This window comes from Cervus canadensis, chromosome 20, assembly GCF_019320065.1.
Source record: "Cervus canadensis isolate Bull #8, Minnesota chromosome 20, ASM1932006v1, whole genome shotgun sequence".
Lineage (NCBI taxonomy): Eukaryota > Metazoa > Chordata > Mammalia > Artiodactyla > Cervidae > Cervus > Cervus canadensis.
In genome coordinates, this window is record NC_057405.1 from 57,859,986 (window position 1) to 57,874,652 (window position 14,667).

The 14,667-nt window shown below is 38.2% G+C and overlaps 1 protein-coding gene across 1 annotated transcript; it reads right to left on the minus strand.

Annotated features, from left to right (window-relative positions):
• Window positions 1-963: 963 nt before the first annotated feature.
• CD164 (CD164 molecule) lies at window positions 964-13,406 on the minus strand. Its single transcript, XM_043439159.1, has 6 exons — window positions 13,103-13,406; window positions 10,004-10,078; window positions 8,766-8,837; window positions 7,363-7,398; window positions 4,539-4,595; window positions 964-3,454 (listed from the first exon to the last, which is right to left on the minus strand). The coding sequence occupies exons 1-6, from the start codon at window positions 13,290-13,292 to the stop codon at window positions 3,288-3,290; spliced, it is 597 nt and encodes a 198-aa protein (XP_043295094.1). The 5' UTR covers window positions 13,293-13,406; the 3' UTR covers window positions 964-3,287.
• Between the last annotated feature and the right edge of the window lie 1,261 nt (window positions 13,407-14,667).

Here is a 14,667-nt window from a genome sequence, read left to right on the forward strand (position 1 = left end):
AACACATGTACTGAGGAACAAAAGATAAAGATGAGATTTCTCATAGGACACAATGCATGTGAGATGCTGGATCAACATCATTAAAGGGCTAAAAGCAAAAATGTCAACCTAGAACTCTATATCCAATGAAATCATTCAAAAATGAAAGCACACAAAAACTCTTAAGAACTCATAACCAGGATCTGTACCAACAAAACTAGAAGTGTTGAAGGTTAAAAGACATCCTTTAGGCAGATGGTGAATACCAGCAGCAACATGTTATCTATGCAAATTAAGGAAGAGCACAGGGATAGTTACTACATGGGTAAATACACAGGACTTTAATCATTAAAACATTAAAAAAAAAACAAACACCCTACCTACTGTGAACACCATGCTCATCAAAATAAGTTTGTCTTTAGCAATGTTCTAGGAGTCTTCAGTCCACTCTTCTGGGCTTTAAGGCTGATAGAAGAGTATTTATTCTCTCTTTTTAGTCCAAGTTCTGCAATTTCATATAGAATGTAATTTTGCCCAAAACATGGACCTACAGAATCAAATTTCACATACCAGCATGTGGCTTGGTACTAAATATTTATACCAAAGACTCTGAACAGAAACCCAATTTTACTTTACATGCAATCTGAATAAGGCAGAAAGTCACAAACAAGCTTTCAGATATCTAACAACAGATGGTATTCTCATAAATACTTGGTAAACTAGCACATAAGTAGATGATTTCTATTTGAGGAAGATCAACTTTTTTTGTCAGTAGCAAGGCAAATCAAGTCCTCCCTCCAACTATCCTTTCTAAGGCTCCGTTCTCCACTGATAAAGACATCCCTTAGCCACTATCTGCTGGTCTTGAGGAGCAGGAAACACTGAGTAGACAAGCCATTTCCAACACTGAGGTAAACTCATAGCATTAAATTTCATAGTCAAAATATAAACGCACACTTTAGTTAATAAAAAAAAAAAAGCAGATTAACCCAATAAACATGTAGATTTATTTTAGATTGGTTTGGTACATGATACAGATTGGTTTTGCAGTTTTTAATGAACTGAAATAGAAATTTCTAAATACAGCAGTGTCTGCCTGTGCAACAATTATCTGTAAGGTAAGGTACAGGATTTTAACAGAATTACAATCTGCATGAACAAATCCTGTGAAAAATCTGAAAATGTTTCTATATACCTTCTGGATTAAAAAAAAAAACAACCCAAATCATTAATGGCTCAAGATACTAAACTGCTAAAGAGGGGAAAAGGCTGTGAGTTCACTGTAAGAGCTCTTCTTGTAAAATCTAATTCCATATTATGATTCTGTTAGAGCAGTATTCAAAACTACAGAAGATGAGAGGCTTCATCAGCTACATTTTCACAGAAATAGCTATAGCATTAACATTAATGTGTGGCAAGTATTTGTATCTAAGTAAATGACAATTACACCACTGTAGCTAATTTTTACCCCTTTGGGAGAATGGAAATTGTGTATTTTCAACTCAATTTTGTATCTTAAAGCAATCACTAAAAGCTAACAGCTATGGCACCATAATAAAAATTTTTGTGAGGTACCTAGAATATCACTACTGAGGGAAACACAAAAATGTGAGGTAAGCCTACCTTTTCCCAAAAACCTTTGAAGCCAGAGATTTTAAACAATTAAGGCACTTGAAAACATTAGGTATATGTACAAATGTGCAAGTAAAACAAACTTTAGCTGTACCAGCAAGTAACAAAGAAACAGTAAATCTTCATTTTAAGAACCTTTAATTATCTAAATATAAGGAATTCTGGCTTATGAAATGGACCAAAGCAACTTGTCTTTTACTATAAAATATTGAAAACCAGTACTAAAATCGGCCACTACAGGCTAAAGAAACTAAAACAAAACATCTTAATGACCTAGAAAAGCAAAAGTTCATTTTAAACTGATTTAAGCCCCTGAACTAATCCAACGCGTCAAAGGCAGGGAAGAAATATCCCTCAACCTGAAAAAAACTAGTGCTTCATGAGGAAACTAAAAAATAAAAGTACACATGCTTTTCCTACAACAGGAATCAAAACTTAAGAAGAAACGCTGGGAGAAGAGAAACAAAAAGTTCAATCTGTTTATCCAGGGCAATTATCAATAAAAATTTAGTCATCTGATCAACTAAAATTTTTTCTGCAATTATACTGCTCACATTTGCTATCTCAAAACTTAAAATGACTGTCTCATTTAAAGAGTTAGTAAATGATTCTAAAACAACTTATTTCTTCCTTGCCTTACAGAAGTTACTTTTCAAGAAAGCTCAGTGGAAATCCTTTTAAGGTACAACAGTGTTAGGATACCTTTTTGAAGTACAAAGGAAAACATAATTAAATCAACTTTACACTTTTTAACAGCCATAACAAAAATGGTGGGAGGTCCAATAGATGAAGGCTTTCGACTCTGTAGAACATCATTTAAGTTACTCAGGCTTGAAATAAAGTAGGTAAGTTTTCAATTAAATACTAACAGTGTGGTATCTAAAAGCAGGTTTACTACTGCTCACATCAACAGTTACATCCTCAGACCAACTTTTCCCTTCATTAACGTAAAAGAACAAATCACCAACATTTTAAAAGTTTACAGTCTACCTTTCAGTCTGTCTTTTAAGGCACTGTTCTTTCTCAATGATATAAGGTGCTTTACAAGTATGAACAATAACCTGCTATACTTTTCATGTTTTGTATCCTCTCATTTCTTTAAATCTGGAATGTAATTCCCTGTGTGGCATCTTTTTTCTAATGTAGAAAAAATAACTGTTATCAAGCACAAAATTTTACTCTAAGGATACTAAATTTATAAATTTATTCCACTTTTGAAATGATAGCCAAAAATCCACCTGATTGATGCTCATTTGGCACATTCTTCTCAATTCTGGTCACTAAACTACATCCTGAGTTAGGATGAAAATAATGCAACTTTCAGGCTTAAAATGACTACATTTAAATTGCCAAAAGAGTCATGAGGTTGTCTGCGCAGGACAATGTTTTCCATCACTTACAGTTACATTTGGCATGTCAAGAAGAGAGAACATAATCCCACAGCAGCAGCCATTCAAAATAAAAGAAGACAGCCACAAGGATTCATGCAGCATATTTTAAATATTCCCATTGAGCAAAATGATTTAACTGATTTTTCTTCAAGGGTGATGCTCCTATATGCATCCTTTGAAAAATTAAAGATCCTAGAATAGCGTCTTCCATGTGGGACATCTTGAAAGATAATATTTTGGTTTCAGTGAGTTACACGCCAGTCCTCGTTAACTTAGTGGGTCTCTTTACAGAGTGTGGTAGTTTCGTTCTTTAGATTTGCAGAATTTATAGAGAAAGAAAATTACAGCCTGCACACCCAAGACAAGGACAATTCCTCCAATGAAACTGGCTGCGTCAAAGGTAGACTTCCGCATAGGTTGTGTAGTTGGAGTTAAAGTGGTATTAGTTGTACCTGGTTAAATGAGATAACAGAAATAACAATACTTAGTAAAATACTTAGTAAGTCTCGTGATCCTCTGTGATAATTTCAAGACTCATCTGAGCCTCTTTTTTGCCATGTGTTTCTATAAAGTATTTCCTCTTATGTCAACAGCTTCCTAATTGAGGAAGACAACCACTTATCAATCCCATTCTTCATTCTATCCAACAACATCAAGTTGCCAATGGTGCTAACATAATTTCAAATATGAAAATGAAAATTTATTCTCTTGGCACAGTACGCCCTGTGAACATATCAAGCACTTTTAAAATTTGCAGTTTCTTCAGACTACATAGCTTAAATTGCTAGAGTAAATATTACTATTTGTGTTTAAAATTCATACTTTGCATTTTTCTAAATTTATAAAAGGTTAATGAAAATTTGATTACAGGTTTTCAAATTACAAAAATAACCTTAATAAAGCCAAAAAAATTCACAGAATCAAAATTTTCAGTATTATAAATATGGCTGGGGGGAAGGGTTCCTAACCTGTGTATCTACAGTGTCCTGTGGCATAACTTAAATATGACTTAGTTAATAACATGTAAAAACACTAGTTAATAAACTTTATTTTCACACATACTATCAAAAGTTATAAAGGAATTATAAGAAATGGTAAGAAATATGAATGAGGTGTACATTTGGTAGTTATCTCGGCTTTTTAGACCTAAAAGTAAAAAGGATGGCTATATCATCTTCAAATTGACACGGTCTAATACAGCACACAACCAATCTCTAACAGTAATCAGTATTTAATTTTTAAGTTATAAGAAATTAGATTTTACCTACAGATTGTACTAAAGGGTTTTGGAAAACCATTACCGTTTAATTATAACATGTCACGCCAAATGTGATTACAATTTTAAAATGTATTAGAGGACTCTCAGCAAACCTATCTTTATTGCTTTAACAGCCTACTACCTTGGTCTTCCAAATCTAAGAGGCGAATTTCAGTTCCTAACTATTTAAGAATAAAATTGCCAAGTGATAATAAATAGCAAAAGCTAACACTGCACACACATCCCATCTCACTGTTAGTTTTAAAAACCACAATTACCTGATGTAGTAGCTGTGGTGGAAGTTGTAGTAGTGGAAGGCAGAGTTGTGGTTTTAGCTGGAATGCGAATGAAATGTATTAAAAACTTAAATTTCTCAATTATCTAGCATCTATCTTCTAAAAACATAACTACCGTTTCAACATGCTTCCAGTTTTTTGTTTTTTTAACAGAATAAAGGTCAAATCTCAGTTAATGGTTTACTAACATATCTACATATTCAGAACATCAGCTTTGAAATGTATTCTAAAACATTAAGCAATCATAAAGTTGTATCTATGTTAACATCTATGTACATATATAAGTATAAAAATTTATATATACACCTGGATACAGTTTGCAAAAAGACACACAAGTGGGCAAAATTTAGGTGAGGGAACTATTGCTTCTTTCTCAATAATCTTGCTTCTAAGACAAAAACCATTAACTTAGTAAGTCATGGTAAGAAACAGATACAATTCAGTATTTCTTAAAGTAGATACCAAGATTTATGTTCTTCATTTCAGGGGTTTGGCAAACTTTTCTTAACGAGGCAGACAATAAACATTTTAGACTTTGTGCACTGTGTAATACACAAGCAGGCAAAGACAACAAGCAGATGAATCCACATGGCTGTGTTCCAAAAAATTTTATTTATAAGAACAGGTGCCCTGAGGCCCTAATTTCCCTCATCTAAATGATGTTAAGAACCCAAGGGTAAGCTCTCCTCTACTGTAGCGCATGAGTTCAAATAATTATCTGCTAGTGTCTCTAAAGAAATGCACACTCATGAGAAGAATAAATTTGAATGTAAATACATTTTAGGAACTACAGCACTATGTTAAAAGAGACTTCAGACAGTATCAATACTACCAATAAACATTAGTAAACACTGTGATGTGTTCACACTTATTTATACTCCTTTCTCTTTCATTGTAAGCACTGTGGTCCCACTCTTGGTCAGACAGTTAGGTCATCTTTCATTTCTCCAAGCTATGTACATCTCACAGCGAAATATTTGATCTCCTCTCTGATAGGACAGATTCTTATACAGATTTCCTAGATTAGAGGGTATGGTTATTTTAACTCATAATCCCGTTCAAAGTTTTCCTTGCTTGTACCTTCTGTGAAACCACAAAAAAATATACTTTATAAATTAAACATGTACCAAATCCTGTACAATACTAAAATACTATTACTGATTTTGTCTGACAACACTGGCAGAAAAAATTCGCAAATTTGCCATTTGTTTCTCACTATTCACCCTCTGAACATGGCAAAAAAATTATTTTTTAACTTGCACTGGTTTCAATCTCTGAAGCACTAGAAGCCCACTACATAATCAATGAAGACAGAGCTATGAGGTTTAATTTTTAGAAACTTGTAGAAGTTGCCCTCATTTTTTAAAATAGTTCTCTAGAATTACCACAACAGAATACCCCACTGGTGTTCAATCTTGCCTCTTTCCAAAAGCCTCTCTACACAGAATAAGTTATTATAATGCAAATCTCATCATATGATCTACATGCTTCAAACATACCAGCAAGGCATACAATGGCACTTCTCAGTCTGGCTCTTGACCTGTTGACTGTCGTGCTTTACTTGTTCTCATCTTGTTCCTGGATCCTCCAAATGCAATTCCCTGCCTGTATTATATTACACTCTGTCACCTCTCCTTCACATGTGCTGTCTGCCCTGCTCTACTTGGGAAGTTCCCCTCTTATTTTACCAGGTAACTTCAAGACTCAGTCTGTCAACATCCCCAGGAAGTTGTCACCACACATCAACACACACACCTTCCTACAAACCCCCCAACACACTGTGCTTCCTGACCTTTCATAGTTCCTACAAGAGACAAAATACTGTCTTACTTCTGTTCCTATATCCCTATCTTCTAACACCCAGTACTTGTCCTGGAGTAGACGTTTTTATTTACTCTATTAAACCGGTAAAAATTTATACAAGGAGATAATATTTAATGCTGTTGAAGTGAAGTGAAAGTCACTCAGTCATGTTCGACTCCTTTGTAACCCCATGGACTATACAGTCCATGGAATTCTCCAGGCCAGAATACTGGAGTGGGTAGCTGTTCCCTTCTCCAGGGATCTTCTCAACCCAGGGCTCGAACCCAGGTCTCCCGCATTGCAGGCGTATTCTTTACCAGTTGAGCCACCGGGGAATGCTTTTGAAGGTGTGGTTTAAAAACTTCCTGGTTTCTGGAAAGCAATCAGTATTAAGAGCCTTAAGATAATCATATCCTCTCACCCAGAATGCTGTTTCAATCAATCCTACCAGAGATGACAGCAAGTATTTTCCTGGAAGATATTCACTGCACGGAGAATGAAAGATGACCTATTCAACTAAGAGTAGATGGGTAAAGTGCATACAACTATGTGTGCAGTAAGAAGGCAATTCAAATGTGCATGGGCACATTAACCAATTTCCTAGTAAGTGTATTTATTAGGAATCTATATATATAAATATATTTAGTTAGTTCTGAAGAACTGAAGACATTTTGGTGTACCTACGGATGACAAGAATTAATTTCCTTTAGGCTTCTGTATTTCCTTAAGAGTTCCACAAAATCCACAAAGTGCAGTTTTCAGACTCAATGTACAAAACTACAACAAATCTGTTCAGATTCAATGAACGTGAAACACTATCATTATGTGTCGCTGTCCCCAACAGTACACATTAATGTAATTATTCCAGTCCAAGACTAAGTATGTCTACTCATTTTAAAAATTAAACTAATGATTTTTAGATATTAATTACTAAAGTTACTCATCAACAAAAGTTTAAAAAACCCTCAAAGGAGGAGGAAAAGAGTCAATTATCTTGTATTACCTGTAGAATTGGTTGGCGTTGGTGTGGCAGTGGGCACTATTTAAAAAACAAACATGTAAGTCAAAGCTGTCTAAAATATCATAATCAAAACTGCTAAAATATCATAATCTATAACACTGTTTCCCAACCTGCAGTCATTTGAGTACTTTTACTATTTTTTCATTTTAGTACCACCTAGGAGACAGATAGTTGCTCTGTCCCAATACTGGTCCTCCATTCTTTAGAAACAGCACCAATTCTTAGTGACACCCTCCCCTGCAAAAACATTTTTTAGTCTCCCCTGCAGCTAGGCAGCCATGTGTAACTGCTAGAAAGCATCTATAAGGTAGATACAGGTCTCTCACGTTCCCTTCCTCTTCCTGTTGGCAGAAAAACCATTCTGATGGCTGGAACATGAGCATTCACCTTGGAGAATAAGGGCAAAGCCACTTCGGAGGAATGACAGTAAAAACATATAAAGAGCCTGGCTCTCTAATGATTGCAGATGCTACTCTAGCCCGCTAACTGCACTCAAGCCCCGATCTCCTTTACATGATAGCCTAATTAATCTATCAATCAAACCACTTTAATTTGGAGTTTTGTGTCCTTTATGGCCAAATGAATAGAATTATTCAATTTTTCCTTAACATATTTTAAAATTTTATACTCTTATTTCTAAGCAATATTATCATAAAATTACATTAAATACTAAAACTGTTCATTTATTTATCACCTAAACCATATTATGGACTCTATGTAGGGTATAACTGCTCTCATACTAAGGAGAATTTCAGTTAGAAAGTTCAAGTTGGGGTGAGGAAAGGGAAGGAGAAGTGACTACTGAAACTAGTTACAGGTAGATATGAAAGGTTATTTACTCTAGAAAAATCTTTTATTCTATTTAATTATTATCTATATACCAAATTAGGAATTTGACTTTCCCATTAATTTATAATCTTGTTAGAAAAACCAGCTTTCATCCAGGAATTTTAACTATTTCCTGGGCAAAGATGAAAGGTTAAACCATCAAGTCTCTCAAACTAAAATACAGAAAATGGATGAATAAAGCAGGGATTCATTTAATCACAGTACGAACTTAAGCTGTAGACTGTGATAATCACCAGTATCATAATAATGAAAGTGACAGAACAATGTTGTTCAAGCCTGTAAAATGCAAATAGAAAGGGTCTAAAATTCAGTGAGTATCTGGAAGAGGTTAAAGAAAAATAAAGTAGAGGAGAGATATCTGTACTTAAAGCATTCCACATGATGTACCACCAAACGACTAAATCAAGCTTGAAAGCAATGAGTATGAAAATTTCTTACAAGATAGAATTATGGAAATGCTTCAAACCAAATATAGAGGTTTCCTGAGGCAATGATTTTCTCATCTCCTCTTCTCAGATACCAAAGTGAACACTTACCAGAACAGAATCCTGTGGCGTTCACCACCTTGCAATCACTAACTGTTGAATTATCTGAACAGTAGCTTTTACCTGTTATGGGGAGTGAGGGAGGTGTGGGATGGAGGAAAAAAAAAGAATATCAATTACTCACTTACGTTATCTCTGACTTTGTTACTATGCTACAGAGTTCCTCCCAAAAATAGAACTCAAGTACAAACTCTCTAGAAGTCCACAAATACTCCATTATTATCTTTTCCCCATTGTTTTAAACATACTACACTCTCTCCAAACATCCTTCCAAAATCCACATGACTATACTGAACAGATAAATCAGAAACACACAGACCTCAGAACTGTGGCACAACGAAGGTTGCTAGAATTCACAAGAGGATGAGTCAGTAGGGAGAGGTGCTTAGAAACTAATACAGGCTTAGTAAACATGGGAGGTGCCCCAGAGCAGCAGCTCTGTTCCAGGCCTCTGCTTTAGTCTTCTACACTTTCCTGGATGGGAAGATGTGTAGCAAGAGTAAGATAAAGTTTTCCTCAACATATTCAATGGTAAGGCATCCAATCTCCACAACTTGCTGATCCTCATACAAGAGGAGAGGGGCGCACTCTTAAATTCCATTTTATGACCTAAAGAAAAGTGACCCTTATATAACAAAAAAGTTAATTCAATTCAAACTTAGGCTAATTCCTTATTTTTAAAAGAGGTTTTTAAACTTTCTTACATAGTGATATAATTTCCAGAACTCTTAAATTTTTCAATGAATAACAACAAAGTTTAATACCATGTAGCTTTGGATTTTTCTTTACATAGAAAGGAAACCTGAGAGATTATTTTACCAATAAGAAAAAAATTCAACCATCTTACATTTGCAGAAGATAAATATGGTTCAAACATTTTTTCAGGGCAACAGTTTTCAGGGGAAAATCCCACAACTTTCTTTCATGGCTAATTTTAGTGTACTAGTACACTTATCCTAACCACAAAGGTCTAAAATTTCTCTTCCTTTTAAAGCTATTGAGCCTTAATTATCAAGTCTAAGAAATTAAAGGTGGGGAGCATGGGAGACAACAAAAGATTTTAGGGGCAGTATTAAGCAACTGATATTTTAAAGGGAAAGTATTTGATTTGCAAATCCTAAATGTTTTACATTTCCAAATGTTCAAGAATACCTTGCAGCAATTTTTTAAAATGTTAGAACAAAACAATACAGCATTCTCAAAATTAAAGCAAACCCAAAGATTCTTACCTTTACATTCTATCCAAAAGCAGGTAGCATTACCATCAAAACAGGAAATACAACTGTTTCGGCTTCCACAGATATCTAGGGGTGGGAGTTAAAACATATAAAATCAATCAACCGGTATCTAATTTCGAGTTTGTACTACTTACCTTTGTTAAACAACAAAAAGCACTGCATACACTATCAAACTTACTTATTCAGAGAAATGGTAAAACTTTATAACTCATTCACAGATGAATGGATAAAAATGTGCTACACAATAGATTATTCTTCAGCCATTAAAAAAAAAAAAGAAATCCTGTTATACACTAAAACATGGATGAACCTTGAGGACATTATGATGAATAAAATTATCCGGTCACAGAAGGACAAACACTGAAAGACTCTACTTACATAAAGTATCTAAAATAGTCAAAGTCTGAAGCAGAAAGTAAAATGGTGGTTGTCAGGGGCTGGGAAAGGGAAAAAGGAGGTTTACTGTTCAGTGAGTACAAAGTTTCAAACAAGATGAAAGCTCCTGGAGATCTGTGCTTATAGTTTATTATGGTATAGTACACTTAAAAATCTCTTAAGAGGGCTTCCCTGTTGGTCCAGAGGTTTGGAATCCGCTTTGCAATGCTGGGGTTACTGGTTCCATCCCTGACCAGGGAAGATCCCACATACCACAGGGCAACTAAGCCCTGCATCAAAACGGCACACCTGGAGTCTGTGCTCTGAAACGAGAGAAGCCACTCCACCAAGAGAGGGCAGGCACTCCGCTGGAGGGACAAGAAAAGCTGGCACCTAGCAACCAGGACAACCCCGCAGAGTCAAAAATAAAGAATAAAAATATTCTTTAAAAAAGCTATTAAGAGGGTAGATCTTATGTGTTTTTAAACCAGACACATTAAAAAAAAAAAAACCTATAAAGTGGTTTACTCAAAAATTCTTTCCAATCATTATAAAAGACTTATGAAACCGGAAGGCAACTCAAAGAGAAGGGGGGACAAAGCTCAAGCTAGTGGTAATGCTCAGTACTTCATGGTCCCATCTAAACAACCCCTTTGTGCACAGCAAAAGGTTCAGATGCTCAGGTTCTTGAGGCATTTCTAAAAAAGAAAAATAATGGAAAAAAGGCTACATACAGGGAAATCACCACCTCCAAACATCAGATGTGAACTGGAATTTTTAATAGTAATAAAGATTTATTATAGGTTGAACCCAAGCTCTGATGATGTCTATTCTGAAAAACCTGAGATCATGAACTCACAAATGATCCATGCTTTCCGGGGTTTTCCATGAGAGGATAAGAGACAACTCACCTGGAGGGGGCTATATTCACAAAATTTAACAAGTTAGCATGGTCTTTGTCAATAATTTAAGCCACACAGTTCTAAAACAGAACATCGTAGAAGGCTAAATACAACTCAGTGTCTGGAGTATAGAACTGGGCTCTACACATTTTCCTAGAAGCTAGGTGCCTCCAAAAATATTCTCATTTGCTTTCCCCCTGCCTAAAAAAAGAGTTCTGCAAAGAGGAATTGCATTTCAATATTTATCAGAAATTGGAACAAATATCGTACTTTTTTTTGGGTAGGAAGAGAGTCACAAAGTAGAAATAAGTTCAGAGGGTTTGTATACACCTGAAAAACGCTAGCTGTTTAAAATCTTTTGTGCTTGTGATGAATGTTTGGTTAGCATAGTGTGTTACTTACAATGAACTAAACTGCTGCCTTTCAGACTGCAGTTAATCCACCCACCACTTAACAGAAAAAACTAATCATCTCCTTTGCACTCATTTCAAAATACACAAATGCAATTAATGTATCTCCAAACCTCTCTTCAAACACACACACACCCCCTACCAAAAAATAAAAATATTCTAGGAGGAAACTACCAAAAGAGCACAAAACAAATTCTGCTCTATCATCTTGGAAATAGTGCGGTTAGAATATCCAGTATTGTACTGCAATTTACTTTCCTCGTTAAAAGACGTTTAAAATCTTTCATTATATATTTTACTTAAACCCATATAAAACACAAAAACTAGAGAAGATATTTTCAAATAGATCGGCCTGGGGGGAAAAAAGTAAAAATTCTTAGACTGCAGCAATTCTTAGGTCAACGTTACACCTTACCCAGCATTATCTAGGATAAGCAATCAAACTGGACTCCAAGTTTTAAATATCTGGGGAGGGTCTTCACTTTATTAACTCAAATTTATCTCCCCCTCTGTTGCGCGTGTTGTCATGACATTGACTTTTCTGCTGCAAGACTCAGCGTACGTTTCAACCAGTCCCCAAATGGAGTCAGAGCTTAACAGAAGGTTCTGAAAAATCGATAGACCTGGGTTCCAATGTCAGCTTCACAATCTCTAAACACACGGTTCTAGTGGAATTACTTTATCTCCATCCAGCTCCTAGGTTTCACCACCTATCGTCCAGTGTAGCCTAAAATACTAAGAGATATACGCGCAACACCGGGTACACAAACGGGTACTTTTCCTCCTTTGCACACAGCACCGAGTATAAAGTTTTAATTAATTAAATGCTCAAACTTCGGATATACCCTGCAAAATCTATGTAATTAAGTCTCAAGCGACTAATTTTTTCAGACCCAGGACTGACACACCAGCGAGTATTTTTGTCTCCCAGCGTCTCTTTCCTTCTTTCGCCAACTTCGGGAGAAACCTCCCTTCGAAAAGACGACCTGTGTTGCCCGAGTGGACACAAACGACTAACCTCGGGGAGAGGGAGTTGGGTCTCATCGCCAACTTTGGAGGCGGTCGCCTCGCCCCACAATCAACCTCACTGCCGCCACCGCAGAAGGAAGCCACGTCCTCTCTTCGGAGTGAGGCTGGGGATTACGAGGCGCTTTTAAACAACACCTCGGCGCGGAACACTGTGTGGTCGCAAACAACCCTGCGCCCCCGAGGCTCCACCAACCCTTCCAACCAGGGCACTCCGCAACCGCGGCCACCTCGGCCCGGTCCCAGCCGGACTCGGACGGGCCGCCATGTTGCCGGACCGCGGCCCGCCCCGGCCCGCGCGCACCACACACAGAGAGGGCGGCTCGGCCCGACTGGCGGGCGGGCGAGCGCAGAAAGCCCGTTGGGCCGGCGCCCACCTGGTGCTGGAGTGGTGACCGGCGACGGCGTGCGAGTCGTCGGTGACACCGGGACTGTCGTGGTGGTGGGCGGTGGAGACGAGGGTGTAGTCACGTTCGGGGCCAGGGTGGTGTTCCTAGCCGCGGTGATTACGCAGAGCGCGGCCAGGCAGCCGACGGCCAAAAGCAGCGGGCGAGAGAGCCCAGACATCGCGTCCTCCGCGCTGGCGCTAGAGCGAAAGCTGGGACACCCTAGGCTGCGTCCGTCCCTCTGTCCACTGCAGCGCCGCCTCCGAGACTCCGCTCCCCCAGCGGGAGCGCGCTGGCGTCACATGAGGGCGGTGTGCGAAGGCGGGGCGCCGGCGATACCAAGTGGAATCCTCTGGGAGGGGGGGATGGAGGAACCGAGAGGAAACTGAGGAAAGGTTTTCTCTCAGCAGACTGTATTGGCCAATCGAAGAAACTGGCCAGATACAGGAAACTTTTTACTTTGCCCTCAGGTTGCCATACAGGGCGCGGCCGGTCTTTTCTCGTTCCTGCAATAGAAAAGGATCCCACCTCGACTCAGATGGAACAACCTACAGGACGTGGCGACGGCATCCTCGCGAAAGACTTGCTAGGCCCCATGTGACCTCTGGGGCGGCGCCTTCCCGGACGGATTCGCGCTGGGCGGAAGTTGTTTCCGAGCGTTTCGCTTAGAACCCCGGCAAGAGTTTTTACTGTCCCCTGGCGTTCCCAGCGTGCTTGCATAGGTATCCTTCGTAGGACCCGTGCATTACCCCTTGAAAGTCGATTTCGCTGAAAGTAACCTTGTGTTTGGACACCCCAGGGAGATGGAGACCCCACGCGTTTAAGGAGTTTGTGTTCCGACGCCCACGTAGTGAGAGCGGCTGAAACACCGAAAGCAGTCGGCCGGTGCCGCACACTATTTCTGTCACGCTTTCTCACCCTGAAATCGTGAGGATTTCAGCCAGTGGTAGAAACAGCTAGTCAGTGCCACCTTTGTAGTCGAAGAATCAAAGACAGCATGGGTTGGAGGTTCATCCGGTCTGTTCCCACTCCCACTTTACAGGTGAAAACACCCGAGATTCAAGAGACGTGACCGAAAGGCGCAGTTGCTTAGCCTCAGGGCTGTGTTTCAAACTGCCTATCACGGCTCAGCCTTTTAGTGAGGATGAGCGCCATCTGATGTCCAGTCTCACAAAAATATTTACCAGTGCAGCCATGCTTATATCAAGTGGTTAAGGTTCGGTCATAAAAGCTCTATTTAACTCTTATTTTCAACTATTTGTATTTATCCTCTAATTTTCTTACAAACATTAACCCTTTAAAATAATAGGACATCAGTTGCTTTTGTGAGATCTGCTTTGCTATGCAAACCCCGAAAAAGACTGCATATGCATTAAAAAAAAAAAAATCTAAACTTGAAGTCTTTCCTAACCCAACCCTAAAATCCAATCAGTACCCTCACGACTATGAACTTTTGTTCCATCAACTACGCTAGTTGGAGATTTGCTTGGATGTAAACAAGAAACTCAGTTTTTGACTGATCCAACCAATGGCGAGAAGCATCAGAGTACAGCCAA